The 19,502-nt window shown below is 44.8% G+C and overlaps 1 protein-coding gene across 1 annotated transcript in view; it reads left to right on the top strand.

The window, feature by feature from the left end:
• The window catches only part of DYNC2LI1 (dynein cytoplasmic 2 light intermediate chain 1), an 809,324-nt gene that overhangs the window by 382,698 nt on the left and 407,124 nt on the right, over window positions 1-19,502 (top strand). The window contains exon 7 of the mRNA XM_069608461.1: window positions 5,222-5,290. Coding sequence (XP_069464562.1) covers window positions 5,222-5,290 — 69 coding nt within the window. The remainder of the gene's footprint in view (window positions 1-5,221; window positions 5,291-19,502) is intronic.

The following is a 19,502-nucleotide window of genomic DNA, read 5'->3' as shown; positions in this document are numbered from 1 at the left end:
CGTCCTTTTAACAAGATTTTTTACTGAATTTCATAGATTTTTATTAGTGCAACTTAACCATAACGTCCCTTCAAGAACTTTTTTTGCTAAAGGTCATCGGTTTTTAGTAGTGGCACGTAACCAGAATGTAAAGTAACTTCTGACTTATTTACACACCTTGCGCAGAATGCCACATGACCATATGCTGGCGTACAGCACGGTGACGTGTCCGACAATCCGTATACACTTAACAATAAGATGTATGCCTAGTGGACAGTGTGGAAATACATTTCATATTGATATAGTAACGGCGACCTTCAACATTTCCCATGGACAGCTCCAACACGTATTGGTAGTCAGCCATTATCAGTGTAGTGCACATTACATACTTTAAGCAAAAGTTCTAGTTATCTGAAAATGACATCAGCTAAGGCCATTCCTTCTCCCCAAGAAACAGCAGCACTGCTGTAATGAAGGGGCATGAGAAACTCTGCCCGTACCTTACAAATACCAATCGCACAACATTTTCCGCCGTACACCTACCCCCTCGTATTACTTTTTGGGGCCTCTTTCCTCATTTCCGTTCGCAAATTTCCTTATTAGCTTTCCTACCAAAAAAAACCGCCATCCGTAAACAAAGTAAATGTTCCTTTAAGGAGCAACTTTCACAGTGTAAACATATTTAAAAAAAGAAAATGGCATACACTGCATTTACTTTATATTTCGCAGTAAAGGACATAGACGTAATAAGATTTGCAATTAACAATCTAGATTTGCAAAGCAGTAACGTGTGCTACTAAAAAATAGGATTTGTTGTTATAATCCTTTTCCAAGATGGCCACCATAGAAAGAGAAGGCGGTTGTTCCATACATGTCCCCTCTTTGCTTTCCATGGCAGCCTACAAAAAGTAAAAATACGTGCCGTGATGCAGAACCTGAAAATGAACATACAGCGGCGTACAACGTAGCACGTTTCATTTTTAAATACATTGTTTTTTAAAAGAAAACATTAACATTTTAGAATTTGTGAAGTAGTTTTATTTCAATAGAAACTGTTCAAGACCATCAGGCTATTCCCATTTTCAATGAAAGTGTAACATTGTGTCTATGTGCGTCATCGAATATGTTAATGGTGAGCCACACGTTGTTCTTTTCGTATACACAAAGTATGTGTCCTACACCACCATAAAAGAGGTTATGTTACTCCTAATGGCCACTTCAGCATATAGACAAAGGGGGGCTGGGGCGATCATCCCACAAAATTGTGACGGACAGGCAGCCGGTCACGATCAGTTGCATGTGACGTCCAAAGAAGCCATCACTCGGCATCTGAAATCCATGGCAAGCACAGTGAGGCAGGCTGTAGCTAGTAGAAAAAAACATAAGAGAAAGTACGTATCAATACCCAGCCTTCAGCAAACAATGTCAAAAAAGACAAAAAGAACGTAGAAACTAATACACAAATCGAAGTGGTCATACATTACATTTTAAGGAAATATTAGCGTTGAACATGGGTAAATCTATTGAAAGGCTACAAACGCTGAGAATCTGCACTCTCCATACGTTTCAAAAAAATGACAACTACACACAAAGATGGTCCTTCAGTTACAAAGCCAAAATTAATGGTCAACTAACAAAAAATTACATCTCGGGATTTCAAAAAAGAACAAAAGAACGTGCAAACTGACACACAAAGTGATGGGGTCAAACGTGACATTTTAAAGAAGAAATATTAGCGTTGAAGAAGGGTATGTCTAGTCAAAGCCTGCAAAGGTGGAGAGTCCGCACTCTTCATAAGTGGAAAAAAATGACAATTGCACAGAAAAGTAATACTTCAGTTATATTGTCAAAATTATTGTTCTGGTAATAACAGATTTAAAGTCGGTCCGGTGTAGAGTCGTCAAAATTAAACTTAGATGATATTTACCGCCTCCATTGGTTTTGGATAAAGTCAGACAGCAATGTGTTTGCAGCAAAGAATCTGTGTGAACTGATATTTCATGTGCTTTACAAACATTTTTTGAAACATAACCTTATCAAATGGTATTTTTTTGGAAACTTTAACTCCCTGCATTGTTGCTTAAGTTTCCCTTTCGCTCAAGGTCAAAAAACAATTGACCCTTATGGTTTTAGACGGTTGCGTGGGCCTACTGAGCTTGCAACCATAAAAGTAAATCAAGTGGCCTTCACTCAGAATGCAAATACATTCTCACTTTACAACAACAAATGAGAATCCATTCATGAGAACCGCTACTCCCATACACTTCCAGAACCGCTGAACAGTGCAGGTGGCTGCCTCACATTTCAAACTCTAGGACGCCAGTCTGACTGCAATATTATTCTACATACATTGTAACACAGATGCAGTAATTGTTCTCCGTATATTGAGCATCAACTTTCAGTTTACCGTATGACTTTGGTGACAATAAAACACGCTCACCTTCCGAAACAGTGTTTCTTAAGTGTAACAGGTGCAATGGTGTCTTCTTTTATATGCATTACCGGTGATGTCCGCGTACAACCAAAACACGAACAAAAGATGGCGTGCGCAGCAAAAGAATCGGACTCACGTCACGCTGTTCCACAACCAATCGTTGAAAGCGTCACATATCCGCGGACATGACGCTATGGATTAGCCAATCGATGTCTTGTCCGCGGAGCGAACAGGGAAGTGTGACCGCAGAGCAGACATAGATATCACTAATTTTTTGAGACATTCTTTTTGGTCTTTTTAAAGGAAACTACTGGACGGATTGTCACCAAATTTACAAAAGCACGCTTTCGCGACCAAGCCCCTGCCGCAAATTTGGTGAAAATCCATCCAGCGGTTTGGCCTGTAGGCGTGCGCAAATTTTTTCCCCCATTCAGTCTATGGGAAAAAAAGACATTTTGGGATCCCCCCTGTAACTTTTCTCCCCTGGACCAAACATCACCAAACTTTGCAAAAAGATTCAGAGTGGCCCATATACTTTTTTGCAAAGTTTGGTGAGGATTCGTCCAGGGGGAGCGGAGTTATAAGCCATCTTGCTACTGCTATCCAACATCGCTAATAAGTGATAGTGTGAGGGTCTGCGTTGTCTCCCTTTTTATACACTTGAACCAGCAGTGATTCTTTCCAAGACTGAGGAATGCCACAACAGCTCACCTTTCTTAACAAGTTGTATAGCAACAAGGCCCGATGGCTGGTTTATTTTTAAATATGGTGTTGGCCAGTCCGTCACATACATTGCTAGACTTAAGATAGGGTTATTATCATTCTACTCTCTGTGATATAAGCTATTTATGTGGAAGCTCCAAGTGTGTAGGGTTATAGGATTTACCTCAGCCATCCGGTTTCTGGTACTAAAATGTCTTAACAAATTGCCAGAGCTTCTTGGAATCCTTATGTTGAAGGACTTTAATCAATAATTCCCATTGCACATTCTTCAAAGAGAATGTATGCCCACAATGCCCGTTTTTATTGCGTGTTTTGATTCTATTGATGATTAAAGTGCACTCCAAGGAATCTAGAGCATAAACTTTTATTGTCAAGCTAATAGAGCTTCTCATCTCGTCTTTTTGTCGGCAACAGCCACGTCATAAATGACTGAGGAGTCATAAGTGTGGGTGTTAACGCATTTCCCAGGATATTTACTGTATCAGCTAGCGCAGCCATCCAGTTGGATATTTCAGACGACGCAAGGCACTGTATGCTCTCTCTTTCTGCAATTGATCACACTCACATAATTATTAGGACAGCGAATTCTAGATTCAGTCGAAAGAATACGTTTCTTGCCAACATTTAGCTCCAACGAGCCTTGATTATAACTTTTATGAGATGTCATTTCAATATTCAACATTAATGAAAGTTGTGCATGGTCGCTTTCTGCTGAATGTGAGAGTCATGTTTTCAAATGTCATAATAAGAAGCATTAGTAAAGAAATAACTAATCGTATCACATTTATTTTGTATTTTCCAAGTGGGAGAAAACATTAATAATGTCGGTGGTATTGTTCATGATTGTATCCATAAATGTGCAACCAGGGAGATCAGATATGGTAGCCGGCTTAGTTTGGAAATTAACACTAGCCACAAGTACTTGAGGACATGTGTCATATGAGAAAGAATGCTCATTTAGCGGCAATAAAGAGACCACCTGACGGTCTACGACAGGAACCCTTAGAAGACTGTGGTATATCCGTGAATTTCAATTTCAGAGCATTCTCTTTTTTCTTGTATTTTTAGCTTTGTTATTCATTTCCCCCATTCCATTTTTAGTTTCATGATTTTGTTTCGTTTGCGAGACATAGAAAAACTTTCATGGTTTTATATCCGCCGGAATACAGACAATTACAGCATGTGCTGTCTCACATGGAATATGCAGTTTGTCCATGTCTTCTTGTGCGTTTCCAGGCTTTAAGACAGCATCTGCTGCAGGTTTAAGGCTTGGTACTGGTGCGTGAGGGGACAATGGTGCAGAACACAGACCTGTGCATGCAGCGTCATATTTTGTTCTAAGTATTGCTCAATATGATTCAGTTTCTCGGTTTGATCCAACAGTGTAACAGTCCAAACATATCTCCAACATAGCCTTTAGGAAACTGGATACAGTAGGGCCAAAATAGGCTGCGATGGTGCCTCTATGTTTATGGGGCATATGAGAATTGGTTTGTGCTTCTAGACACTGTGCTTCTATAAGAGGGTTGGGTCCCAAACTAGGGGAAAGTCATTGGAGAGATATTTAGGACTACTCGATTATATGGCATGGTAGTGTCTGAGAATTCTCTCCTGCACAATAAGCAAGAAGAAAAGTTTACCTCAGGAGCAAATAGTGTACTGAATGCCACAAATGCTGTCTATGAATCTCTCCACGCCCAGTTGCTGCCACTGCTGCAACTGTCTAACTGTCGAATGAAGCACTCAGCAGCACTCTGCTTGAGCGCTATGCGCTCTCAGTGCGGTTTTGTTAATGAAGGGACACCAGCTGTGGTTACTCCAACCCCTGCAGGCAGCAAACCAAAAACAAACCTCTGATGAGTTCTGAGGTGCTCCAAATAAGCAGGATAGAAAACTGAAAAGGAGAATGGCTGTAGTTTGTTCTGAAGTGAGCCTTTTAGGCTGGTTCCATATTTATATTAACACCACACATATTGAATGTCTCTTGGTCAGAAACGTGCAGTAAATTGTAACACAAATGAGTGCATGTTAATATTTAAATACGTTAAATCAAAACAAATAATCAATCTTTATTGTTGTTAACAGGATCGTGAGTTAATTGACCCATTTCCTGTACCGTTGGTGCTGATTGGTAGCAAGTATGATATATTTCAGGTACAGTTTAAAAGCTGCTCTTCTATTTATCTATGCTTTTCATCACGTACAATTGAGAACATGACATCTGTTTTATCTGTTTGTGCAAAAATTGAAGACCGTTCTATTTCAATACCTTACCACTAACGTTTTTTGCAGTTCGTCATGAACGCCAAATCAAATCAAATAGTGCACAGTTGCCATTGGTATGGTTTCTCAGCGCTGGATTCTTCTCTGAAAGTGCATTCACTGCACATCTCAGTTTTCTGATCATCTGGAGTCTGGCGTCTGGATGCAGATGCCTGCTAGTGACCATTTACAGGTGTATGTATGGTGGGGTAGGAGGAGTGCTCTGAACTGGCACAGCACGTTTGTGGCTGCCGAATTGCACTGAATCAGGGAATGAAGCGGCTGATGCAGAGTAGGGCTGGGATTAGGTTCCTTTGGACACCCACATGTGTAGTAGCAATATCGGTTTAGTCTTCGCGGAGTGCAGGTGTGAGGATATGGCTTTCCGAGCGGGTTAAATGGGATGATTGATGTAGGAAATGTCTGCCCAAGTAGTGATTTCCCCTCCTGGTACAGGGATTACAAAGTAACATGTCCCACACACTGAAGCAACTTAATACGTTTCTAACCTTATTCTTACAAATCTCATTGCCTTAAGCTGCCAGTAGGATCGAACATGTCCTGGCATCTTTTCTTGAATTCATTTGCATTGCATTGTTTGCTGGGGCTTTCGCACTGCAGTCATCCGTGGAAACATGCTTAAAGCTGCTGCTCCACAAAAGATACATGTATGCTTTTAAAAGCTCAGTTTAAACAGAAGCTTCGAGGTTACAAGCCCCGAAAATGATGCCATGGTTTATTTCTGTCAAGTACAGCAAATTAAGTTCTAATTCAACGTTATCCAAAGTGCACAAATCATGGCAGCCTTTAAATTATCGCTTCTTATGCACCCACTGCTCCTGCACCGCTATTGCGAGCCTATACAAAAATGTGGTGAGGTGGGTGGCAGCGACATTGAAATGGAAGAGGGGTGAAAACGTGGCGATGCATTTTGTTTAACCCGACGTAAGTATATTTTTGCTATACTTCTTTTCTTAATGTTGTAATTTATGTTGGGTTAAAACGGACTCCACCATGTGTTAAGACCTGCTCTTGTGCAAGCTTGATTGCAAATGAATAATCTAGAACTGGTGCCCATTGACACCATTTGAAACATTCTTTGTGGTCTGGTTTTTTAGTTACAGTATTATTGTATTATAGTCGTTCAATGATTTAATTCACGTTTAGGTGAAGGCTGTCAACGGTTAATTTCCATCAAGTCCCTCCTCGGAATGATGTCTTCTTGCATTGACCTCATCCACCTGTGCAGCCTCCGGATGCGCCCGTTGCAGGAGTTCCTGGACGCGCGCTGGATCCAGACGACGGGCAGCTTCGAGGAGAGGATCACACTCGACGAGAATTTCCGACGAGCGATCCGGTGGTGGGGCACCCGCATGCATCTGACGGCGGGCATGGACTTCCAGACCCCCGGCCACCAGGAGACAGTGACCACGGATGCCTCCCTGGAAGGGTGGGGAGCGCACACTAAAAATCTGCACGCAAAAGGCCTTTGGCTCCCGACGGAGAAGTCCCTCCATATCAACGTCCTGGAGCTCCGTGCAGTGTTTCGGGCCCTCAGGTCCTTCCTTCCGTCCCTCAAGGGCAAGGTGGTGAGGATCTTCACCGACAACACCACCACCATGTTCTACATCAGGGAACAGGGCGGAACCAGGTCCCCAGCCCTGTCCAGGGAGGCGCAGGATCTGTGGCATTGGGCCGTCGCCCAAGGGATGTTTCTGGTGCCGTTTTATTCTGGCAGGGATAAAAAACACCATCGCCGACTCGCTCAGCAGGGAGCTGCGCTCGTGCCACGAGTGGGAACTACGACAGGATCTAGTGGACCGCCTCTTCTGATGGTGGGGCACACCCCAGATCGATCTGTTCGCGACGGCGACGAGCTCCAAGTGCCGGAGGTTCGCCAGCAGGTTTCCCCAGTCGAGGAGCATGGGCGATGCTTTCTCGTTCCCCTGGGAGGGCCTGTTTCTATACGCGTTCCCTCCATTGCCATTGCTGATCCGGCTCATCAACCAGCTCAAGAGGTCACGGTGCAGGATGATCCTCGTCGCACCTGCGTGGCCGAGGCAGATATGGTTCCCGGACCTTCTGGACTTGTCAGCGTCCCCGTCAATCAAGCTGCCAGTGGACGCGGATCTTCTCTCCAGGGAAGGCGAAGTCGCTGAACTTGCAGGCCTGGCTCCTGCAGCGTTAGAGTTTGGAGGATACGACATACCAGCCGACTGCAGAGAGGTTCTTGCAAAGGCCAGGGCGTCCTCAACTCTTAAATGCTACGGACACAAATGGAAGAGGTTCTCTGTCTGGTGCCACGCACAGAAGATTAACCCTCTACGGATTACGGCTCCGGAAGTACTGCCGTACCTACCAACGCTGGCCAAGGCTGGACTGGCGCACGCGTCCATCAAGATTCATCTTGCTGCGATCTCCCGATACACCAGAACCACGGGGAGGACGTCTTTGTGGTCTCATCGTCTGTTGAAAGAGTTCATGAAGGGACTGTTCAGTTTGTTCCCGCCGGTGAAGGCTCCGGCCCCGGCGTGGGAGCTCAACGTGGTGCTGACCAAGCTCATGGGACCTCCGTTCGAGCCTCTGCACTCGGCTCCGTTGAAGTTCTTGTCGTGGAAAACAGCGTTTCTTATGGCCATCACCTCCGCACGACGGGTGGGAGAGATCCAGGCCCTTTCCTGCAAGGCCCCGTACTTGACTTTTCACGACACGAGGGTAGTGCTCAGGACGCACCCCTCCTTCATGCCCAAGGTGCCGTCGGACTTCCACCTCAACGAACCCTTGGTGTTGCCTGTTTTCTTCCTGTCGCCTTTGTCGCCGGCTGAAAGGACTTTGCACTCGCTGGATGTGGCTAGAGCGCTGAAGTTCTACGTGGACCGCACAAAGTGTTTTCGGAAGACGTCACAACTCTTTGTGAACTTTGGACCTGTCAATCAGGGGAAGGCTCTCTCGAAGGCTTCCATTTCCAGATGGCTCTCCGGCTGTATCATGTACTGTCATCGGTTGGAAAACTGACCGCTGCCTGGCCATCCGAGAGCCCATTCCACCAGAGCGATCGCAGCTACCACGGCGTTCCTATCTGGTGTGCCCTTGCTGGACATCTGCAGGGCTGCTACGTGGAGGTCGACGCACACCTTCACGAGATTCTACTGCGTCAATCGGGATTCCAGGGAGGAGTCCAGGGTCGGCCAAGCAGTGCTGCGCAACCTGTTCGCCTAAGGTGAGCCTGGTGAGGAGGTAAGATTTGCTTAATGTTGAGCCTTTGCCACCTCCCGTGGTTGTGCATGTGTGTACTGCTATGTATTCTTTATTCATGAGCATGTGAATCCATGCCAGACCCCATGCTGGAGAAGGAACAAGTTACTTACCTGTAACTGTTGTTCTCCAGCATGGGTCTGGCATGGATTCACATGCAAACCCTCCCGCCTACCCCTCTGCGGCTCTTCACTTGGTCATACTGCCACTTCACGTGCTACCAAATCTGAAGATGGCTGCCAGAGGCGGGGCTTAGGTAGAGGGCAGTCATTGGCTGTGGTCAGCATGACGCAGAGATCAGTGATTGGTTACTACTACGAAAGACAGATCAGAAACGAAACTGATACTGGTTTTTTCTTTACCGAGGATTCCCAGCCTGACGACGGGGAATATTCATGAGCATGTGAATCCATGCCAGACCCATGCTGGAGAACAACAGTTACAGGTAAGTAACTTGTTCCTTCTTCACACCCAATCAGAAAGGTGGAGTTTCTTGTGTAAGATTATTTTGCAAACTGGGCATTATTTTTCTGTTGCCCCTGTATTGTATCACCTCAGGCAACGGATCAACAGACTGGGGGCACTCAATCTCAGGTGATACCGCAGTCAGATTTGCTTCTGCCCCATTTAACTTTTGTAACTTGTTTTGTTGATCGCACACGGTCCTTAGTCTGCACAATCTGTGGCTCACTGTTTAAGCTCCTGGACGGTAGCTCTTGATAGTTCATGTCCGAGACTGTACATTCTTTGACGCGCTGACTTGACAGGACACCCTTTGAGCTGATTTCTCATCCATTTGGTCATGTCAGATAGAGCTGCCATCATTGTCGATTTTCCCATTTGGTCACTTGCTAGATCACATAAGCATGCTTGCCACATGGTTGAAGCTTCTGCCTCATGGTCGAAGCTTCTGCCTCATGGTCAAGTCTTGCTTGGACCTTTATGGTAAATGCCTCTAAAAAGAGCATTTTGGAGTGCATCATAGCTAGTAATGTGGTGTTATCCTTGATGTTATCATTGATAGTCTCGTAAAATACAGCACCAGTGAGATGGTCAGCGCTGCCATCACATTGTGTATTTGAATGCCAGCAGCCACCGATAATTGCGATTTGTCTTTATTAGGTTTTGTAAAATTGTGCTACTCACTCATCTCAAAGGAGTCATCAGAGTCATGCAAGTCTGTTGAAGGAGAGGGACTGTAAAATGGACTATCTGAATCTACTGGCTGCAAATTAGATGTTGGAGATCAGAATCACTCTGGTTTGAAGGGCAGATGGCACAGCCAAATTTGGAATAGCCTCATTAAGTACCCATGTTTTTGGCTTGGCCAAGTTGACACTTATTAAAGAGGCATTTGCCTTATCATGCATTTTATTCACAAGTTCCATGTGACTTATTGCATGTATGAACTTGGTGTCTCTGAAGGGTGTCTGCTAGGCAAAGAGTGGTTGATACTCCTACCAGTCCAGACACACTCTTTGTAGTCCCTGTGCGAGCGTTGTACTCGTCAAACTCTTCTGCCAGTGATTTTTCAATGATAGGGTTAAACATTGGTTTCAGTGTGCCACAACACATGTTGGTGTAGACATTCAGCCGGACCATGCGACAGGCAAAATGGTGGTTGAAGTCGATTTTCCAGGAGAAAGGATTGAAGCCCCGGGAGCCTCAGAACAACCTACTCCTACAAAACTGTTGACAGTTTCAGTTCTCGCAAAGTCAACATCCTTTGGTGCTAATACTGGATTGATCATACTAGCAATGTTTGTGCTAAAGGGTTTGACTGTTAGTTCACCAGATTCCGGCCGGCCTGTAGCTTCAAGTGACCAGGCAAGCTGAGGTACTGAAAACGACATCACAGACTGCCGAATTACTGCTGGCAATGAACGTCTGTCGTTACGATGCTCGTCCAACCTATTGTTTACTGTAGGCAGTTTAATCGTAGTCTGTGGACAAAATTTCGTGGGGATTTTACTCTGGGTTAAACTCTGAGGAAGCAGTATGTTATCTCGCCCAATGCCATGTGTGTGCTCAAAAGAAATGACCTCAGTATCCGTGTCAACCCTATGTTCGACTTCTAGCATTTCATATTCAAACAGCTCTGCGCATGTAATGTCTAGTTTGCTATTGCAGTTCGTTAAGAAAGCTGTAATTGAGGGAGCTTTACTTGTTTTTTTAAATATTACAGACGAGACAATCTCCTCGGCCAGTTCAGAAAATGCTCCAATATGCTAGTCTGTGACGCCGCACAGACCGGGTTCGAGGTCCAGAATGCAAAAGAGGGTGCGAGATGGGAGGAGCCAACATCACAACTCAAGACTCGGCAACAGTAGCCACAACAGGGTCCTTCTGAGTATGAAGTATGCAGTGGCCGGCTCTTGGCTCCCAGGCGTGACTGAGAGAGAATGGACTCTTGCGCTGGCGCTACGCGACTCCTGATGAAAATACAGGTGGTCCAAAAGTTTCTTAAAGGGACAGCAGTAGCAAAAGCAAAGGCTGCAGCAGCAGGCAGACAGGATCCACAGGGACAACCAGCTTCAACAGAGACTGCGAGAGACTGGACTCTCACCGGACTCCCGCCACGTTTTTAATTGGACAACATTTTTGTATGATTTTTGCTAGGATGAAATTCTTGAAAGAAATGTTTGTTTGTACAAAGAATTGAACTGTGAAAGGTGTAGGATGAGATTTGGATGTAGTTGTGGGATGTTTGGTTTGTAATGTATCAGATCAGTTGGAAGGAATGAAGATTATGAAAAGTTTGTAATAAACTAAACATAAATTACTTCCTTGTGTTTTTAAATTTATAGTGTAATCAAGGAGTACATTTGGGTGATGTGTTTTTGCTACGGTTACCACCCACCTCCGATTTGCGGGGACATCTTTATGTTCTAGAGTCCCCTAAAGCTTCCCAGATTTTTGCTGATAAGCTAAAGGCACTTCCAGGGACACTGGAAGGCAAGAGCGTGTATGAAAATGGCCCACCAAAAAGGGTGTCTGGCAGCTCAGCATGGAGAAGGGAAGTAAGTACGAAGCCGGCTCCTGCTGCCTGAGCCAACAGTGACTCCCAGAAGGACTGGCTACCATTGGCCATAGCATAATGTTGGGCATTAGTTGCTGGCACTGGATGACTGCATGTATGCCTAAACTGGGGTACCCGTCTCCTCTTAGTAGTTTAAAAAGGGGGCCCAGTTCCAGTGGCTAAACTCTTACCCCCCCAGCCGCCAGATAGCCTACTGGCTCCGTTCTTCAGTAAAATTGAAGGTAAGAGCAGCAAGGTCACAAAGTCCTGCCCCTCCTTGTCCCACGCATGTCTTTACCTGATCGTCTCTCTCCAGGGCTTCCTTCTTCTAACCCTGCAACTTTAGCACAAGCATGAACCCTTTACAGATCCTTTTTATTTTCGTGCAAGTTATAAATCGCCAACCACACTACTAAGTATTCCTTTTGTGGGGGAATCACATGAAAGAACTAACTTTATTCAGCAAAATTCAAATATTCTCTTTCAAATGCACTGCCGCTTTCACCCATTTCACCGTGAAAGATATGCAGTCTGTGTGGAGCTTCCAAAGCCATTGTCGATATGAAAAAGATGTTTGCTAGTATTTATTGTGTTTAAGGTACATGCTATACATTTCTAAAACCAGTAATGATGGATGTAAATAGTCGTTTTTAGTAGGTCGTCTGTGATATGATGCAGGCCCTAGCAATGTAATTTGGGGAACTACAAACTTGTTTCAGCGTGTTTTTCCCCAGTAGCTTATCCTTGGTGTTCTTTTCATTGAGAATCCTTTTCCACTATAAGTATTTTCAAAGAATGCTTTTTACATGTAGTATAAGGATATTAGGTTGGGGGTAAAGGAATTGAGTTTAGGGGATATGGTATGCTGAGTTAGGAGTGACTGACTAGGGGTCAAAGAGCAATGAGTGAAGGGGAGTCGGTTAGGCGGTGAAGGATTACAGGGGAAGTGTTAAGGGCAGTGGGTTTTGGGAGCAGCGGGTTGGGGGAATGGGTTGGAGTCAGTGCGGTTGGGTGAATTATTTATTAAAACAAAATGCAACACTTTAGTTGGGGGGAGAGTGCCAAAGGTGAAATCAACTTGAGGAAAATTCTTAATAAATGCAATGTATACCAACTTGAAAAAGAAGCACTTACTGAATATGATCTCAATGGAAAAATGTGTGATAAAGTAACTTAGATCTGTATGTTAGTGGCAAGGATAACCGTCCTAGACCATCCCCCTTTCCTCCTACACACTTTATTTTTCTTGATCACTCACTGACCCAAAGACTAGGCGCGTCTCATATTTAACTGATTGAAATAAGGTAACCTTACTTTTTATGCTATCTTCACATATGAGGTTGTTGCAACTTCACAAACAGATTGCCTGCCCTGATGGCAGAGATTTGTTTGGATGAGGTAAATTAGGACTATTAGATTAGGTAATTGAGATAAAAGGTAGTATCTGAAAGTCTAGAGTAAACTTGTGTACGAGCGCGATAGAAATAATATATCAATCAATCAATCAAGGTGCTTTCAGGTGAAAATGCATTCCACAAATACCTATCTCACCTTATTAGCAACATAGTTAAGGGTTTCAACGTACCTCCCTACGCTTTATTTTTCTGTCTGTTCTTGGAATGCAGAGGAATGTGAGATGCAGACTGACAGAATCCCATCTCTGAGAGCAGAATAGTGTGATGCAGGTAAATCTGTCTTTGAAAGTGAGGTCTGCTAATCAGGCCCCACTTTTATAAAGCTCCATGCTGAAACATGTTGAAAGGTATAGTGCAAACATGTGACTCTGCTGAGCCTAGCTATGTGAAACCCAAGGTTCCTGGAGCCAGGGGCGGACTTTCACCAGGGCAAGTTATGATCTAAAATTCTAGAATTGTGTGCTCCTCTAGCCTGATGGCAGATTAAAAATCGAAATATAAACCATGTATGGCTTTGACATGATGGCCTCTGTGAATCTACATTTATACCGGCCAAAACCTTTTGGTGTAAATTTATGTCATCTTGGTTGCTAGTGTGTATCAGCACATGGGAACTGTGTTTCACCCAAAACAACCATCTGGCCCCAACCCAGAAAATCCCCCATTCACCCATCCCAGTTTGATCTCTCTCTCCCTCTCTCTCTCTTCTCTAGGAAGGCTTGTCACCTTCTCCAGAGGACATGAAATCTCCCCCAGGGGATTAGCTGGAACCACTTCTTGAAAGGCAAGCCCTGCCAGGACAATGGGGAGCTCACAACATTGTGGTATTTGTCAGAGACTCTTTCATGCAGTGTATACTGATGAGAGGGTGCAGTTGAAATAGTGAAGAGGAGATTGCCAGTCCACAGAAGGGCTCCACTATCTTGGATTCCCCCCAGAGCACCCACGTGTCTGTGCCCCATCCCCACTTCCAGCAGACAGAGCACTTTAGGACAGACCTCATCGGGCAGAAACATCTGAACACAGCAGCCAGTATTGGACCTTTACAATAAGGGTAGAAGGGAACCACCCTCTCTGTCGAATCATCTTTAGGCTACAGAAGATTGAGGATTTCACCTAGAATGTGTTGGTGGTGAAGTATTCTCCAACGTCCTCTTCCTTTGAGGTGAAGACAAAGGCCTCTAATAAAGGAGCAGGTCCTTTTCCCCAACCATCCGAAGGGAACATTTGAGTTGAGCTGCTGACTGAAAAGGCTGAACCCACTGAGGCCCAGGAACGTGATTGGGTGACAGCACCTGCAAGTGCTCTCTGGTACACCTCCTGGCTGGCAAGTGCAGAACAAGGATCCAGCTTGCCGTTGGAGACCCTGGAAAAGGGTACCTAGCAACCAAAAGTCAACTCCAGCTCTGACCACTGTTTGCCTACTTTAATTTGTTTCAAGCTGGCTTGACCTCTTTGAGATGATTTTCAAGCAACTGCAAGCACACAGAGCTGCTTTTTGTATTCACTAAGTTTTGATACTTTGTCGAGCCACTCACTTGACCCATCAACACCCTAATTTCCAGCCATTTGTAAGCCATTTGTCACTAAAGAAACTCATCTCATCATTGGACCTCTGTTCGAGCCGACTGGACTGATTACAGTCACAGACTCGACCATTGCCAGCCTGTTTGTCAACTGAATCGAGCTGATCACTGCTACAGGACCTCATGGCTAGACCCTCTCGAGCACACTTGAATGTCTCCACGCCCCTGGTCCATTGGGAACAATCGACTTGAAGCATCTTGACGCTAACTTACCCCATTTTAAAAGCACCTGGAAGCCTGGCTTGATGCGGTCAAGCCCCAAGAACAAGCCTAAAATGTATTTGAAGTGGTTCTGTTCCCCAGCCTACCTAAAGGGTCCCTAATCTTGACTGTGTTGCTAACATTATTGTCTAGACCCAAAGTCCCCCCTTTCAATTTAAAGTCTGCATATTCTGTTCCTTCCTTGTTTCTGATAAATGCGTTTTTGTTTTTTGTTTAAACTAGCAGTGGGTTCTGTGGACAGACATGACAACACTCCTCAATTGTTGAAAATGAATTATCCTGTAGGCCGCTGATCCAATTTGCTCATCGCTTAATGTGCTTTGAAATGAGAATGGGCATGTGTGGCTGGCTGACATACCCTGGAGAAGACGTTGGGGGTGCTGCTGCATACTGCGACCTACTGTGCTTTCTCCCCACCTGTTGCTTCACCCTGGCGTGGAGCAGTTTGTTGCGTTGCGGTGCATTGCAGTGCAAATGTCCCAGAAACTGTGCATTCTAGGATTGAGGACTGCTCCTTCTATGACCACATTGATGTTTCGCTGATTTCCGGCAACGGTCTCATGTATGAAGGTGTTCAAATCTGGGTAAAGAGGTGGGGTGTCGAAATGTTATGTAGCCAGTAATATCTAGAGGGTCCTACCAATTAACTATACAAAATGTGGTGCAGATTGGTGGAACAGTGTGGAATTGTAGAAGGAACAACAGTTCACTAAGCCACAAACCCACAAACAAATTTTGACTTGTGCTGAAATCTAGGGAAAGGGGTGGGGTGTACACATGTCATGTAGCCATTTATGTCCGGAGGGTCCTAACACGTAACTATGCAGAATTTGGTTCAGATTTGTGAAACGGTGTGGAATTGTATAAGGAACAACTCTTCGCCAAGCCTTTGTTTGTGCCCTCCCCGTCTTTCTCATGCAAGGGAACAAAAGTGACACACCCCTGACGGGGAATGAGGCAAAGAGAGCAGGCTGCGAGAGTTCAAGGCAAGGTTTATATAAGTAAACGGCATTCAAGATCTCTGTTGCCTCTGAGAGTGCTCTGACCAAACTAAATGTTACAATACATTTTATAGGACAAATGACGCAACTAACATAAGATACTACGTTGGTCCCGGATTGGACAGTCCATATGGTGCCCTTTAGTGTGGGTGGCATCTCTTCCTCCGGGTTGGCTGCTTGGTTGGCGGGAGAGTGGACGTCAGGCATCTGTGCTCCGAATGGGTGAAGGTCAGGTCGCTGTGAAGCAGGGTGGTCACTATCTAAGCTAACATAATATATTCTCAATATATATGCACTAAATAATAATCGCTTGTAGTGTTTAAATAATTCATCATGTCCCTATAAAAGTCACACGTATATCTATACTAGCAATTACATTGGATTATAGAGGCTTTAGGTTAAGGGTCTTGACCACCATAATAACACTGGTTAAAGTTAGGGTCTGCGTTCATAAGAATCTCTGGTATGTGACATTTGTTAGTGGTAGACGGCGATATACTGCAGCAGGGGTCTAATGTTAGTTGGGGATCTGTTGGGTGGGCATCATGGCTTGGTCAGTGGTCTGGCACATGAAAGGAATACCGGGCACAGGGTCACAATGGCAATAAGTTTCCACTGGCAAGGTTGCAGGTGCAAGGACACGTTTGTGGAGATGGACGCGCTATGTGCTTAGCTCAGGCTGGTTCACATGCAGGACAGTGATCTCAGAGGAAGAGTGATGTGTTACATTTATTATTTGTTGCAAGCACCTGTGGCTTCAGCGTGTGAATGGAGCCGCAGAGTTTTCCAGTCAGAGTGGGAACAATGGTGGGGGCCATGTGCCCTGTGTATCTGGCCGTTGTGAGAAAGGGAAGAGAAGCGTTTTGTACTATCGCAGTGAGGCCTACTCATCAAGATGGAGTCGAAAGGGGGTACAGAAATGGATGCCCTGTGTCCTGCACAGTGGTCCCATCTATGCGAATGTTAACCGAAGTCGACATCGCATAAGGGCGAGGGGCATACCCATCACTGGAGGCACTTGGTCCGGGTTTTGTACTGAGAAGTAAAGGACACGAGCGGCCTGACGGCCCCTCACTCCCACACATTCCCCCTCTTCGTTACATCTAAAGTAACGAATTATGACCCTTTATTTCTTTCATTCTCCCTTCGGTATTACTCAGCTTCATCAACTACTTCTTCCCAGGCTGGGGTGCCCTTTATTGGCATCCATGCTCTGCATACACTTTTCAAGCTATTCCCTCTTCTTGCATATTCATCTGGAGTGCATGTTAAGTATATCCCACAATCCCTGTCCAGCTCTACCCATACCTCTTCATACCATTGCAATTCTGTTGGTTCCTTGATTGTGGTGTGGTATAAATTATCAACCCTGTCCCCATATTGCCTGTAGATGGCAGTCATCCTGTATTTTGGAGTGTTATGTTCCCCTGTTTGTATTTGTGCATCTATCATAGTTGCTACCGTTGCCGGTTGGCCCATTGTTACCATCATCATAGTTGAGGTAGGCATACTTTTTGCACAACACCAGAGTTCTAATTGGCACACGCAGAAGAATAGTAACACAAAGACGATGATAGGAACCAGTATTTTCATTATCACATTTACCCATGATGGTATCCAGCTGAACAAGTTGTCGAACCATGTGCTTTCTTCTGCTCCGCCCTCTGTTCTCATCCTCTCTCCTAAGTTGTGAACTGCTGTTATTCCATGTGAGAGTGTCCCATTATCTGCATCTTCAGATGGGGCGAATGTGCAACACGCCCCCTGATTTTTCGGCAAACACCACCGTCCACCGCCGTGACGAGATCTAGAACATATCGGTTTTGCATTGTCATTAGGCGCAAGGCACGGAGCTCTATTTTTATAATGTTGAATCCTTCTTCAGTGTCGTTGGCCAGTTGGATTAGCTCCCAGCGTACTATTTGTAACCATTTGGCATTTGCTCGTGCTTGGAGCCCTGGTGCTAGGAGCGATGCGAAAAATGAGCTTGTATTTTTGTGGGATCTCAGCAAGGAGTTTTGATGATTCAGATGAAATATAGTTGGATGATCTTTTGCTTCGTGACAACTTTGTTTTCAACTTGTGTTCTGAGATCAGTTCATAAGCTGGAAGCTCTGTGTTGGCTTGTCGGGGCGCTGTCAATGGGTCAGCCGATTGCCCTGCTGCCGACCTGCCAGCCGATTCTCCTGCTGCCAATCTGCCAGCTGTTTCTCCTGCTGCTCCTTGGATATGACTTTCTGGTATTACCATCAGGGCTGTATGGAGGGTGGCTAAGGCGCAAGTACCTTCCCAGGATGCAGGTAGATACAAGTAGGCTTGTTTGCCACAAATCCAGTACATGTCCATGAGGGCTGCGGTGCCTTTCTTCATATCAGGTATTATTACTGCCTTGTTGCATCTCCTTGCTTCCCCCATGTTCACTTTTCCTTCTCCCTGGAAGCATAGTTCGTGCGGTATTTCTTTTTGTATTTTTATAGGCTTTTCCAGTGCAGTGATCCATGTTAGCTTAGTGACGTGCTGTGACCAGATAGGGGCGCACACTTCTTTTATCCATTGGAATGTGTCCTCAGATAGTCCCCGGAGTGCTTCTGCTTTGCATTCAATAGTTTCATTGTGCCATTTGTTTTCTGCATACCTCGTCCCTTTTATGACAAGAAATGGTTCTGTGAGGCAGATTACTCCTTGACGCTGGCTTGTGCATGTCCTCTCACTTTCTAGCCTTTCTAGGCTGACGGTGTGTGCCTGAAAGGTGCTTTTTATCCTACACAGAACTAAGTGAATCAAATATTGAGCCTCCAACAAGGGTACTTCCTGTGGTACCAACATTTTGGGTGTCCCTGATGCATGTGGTATGAGTGAACAGACATAGCAGCTTTCATTTGTTGCTTGCTTTTCCGTATTACTCATGTCCGAGTACCATTTGTTAGATTGATCAGGGTGGCAGGGGTCTTCTATTTCATCTAACCCCAGGTCATGATAGATGTCGTACCTTCTCCTTCCCACCCCCCTTTTTTCTCTCCTTTTCCCTCCCTCCTTATAGCTTCTCACTTTTTAGTAATGTATTGGGAACATCCCAGCCCAGGCAGTATCATTGCTGTTGAATATGGCATTTGTATACTCATTAGTAGCAGCAGCGTAATATGAGGTAGGTTTTAAGGTTGTCTGTGCATGCATACTTGTGTTGGCTAGGTTACTCGGCCAATAATAGTCGCCATCATATTGATTTGATTCATAATCATCATTCATATTTATTCCAGGATGTAACAAGAAGACAATTGTTGGATCAGCAGGGGCGTGCTCTGAAGGTTGTGTTACATTTGTATCGTTAATACTAATAATATATGTTTCTCCCCATATTGTCTTTACTCCAGTCCATATTAGGCTTGAACCTTCTCATATCAGCTTAGCCCCGCTCCCCCCTCGTGCATGTCATTAACCAGAGACAAGAGAAAATAGTACCAGGCCATGAAGAACAAAATCAAAGAAAGCAAAACAGCAGCACATTTCAAAACACATTCAACATTGCTAAACTTATTAGCCCTAATGGCATCCCTATTGCTATCTAGCATTAATGTGTTCTCCGCGAATGTACTTCGTTGGGCCATT

Source organism: Ambystoma mexicanum, chromosome 4q (assembly GCF_040938575.1).
Source record: "Ambystoma mexicanum isolate Mex_15411 chromosome 4q, UKY_AmexF1_1, whole genome shotgun sequence".
In the NCBI taxonomy this organism is placed as follows: Eukaryota; Metazoa; Chordata; class Amphibia; order Caudata; family Ambystomatidae; genus Ambystoma; species Ambystoma mexicanum.
Note: the sequence above shows the minus strand (reverse complement) of the source record. Positions and strands in the feature narration are given on the sequence as shown.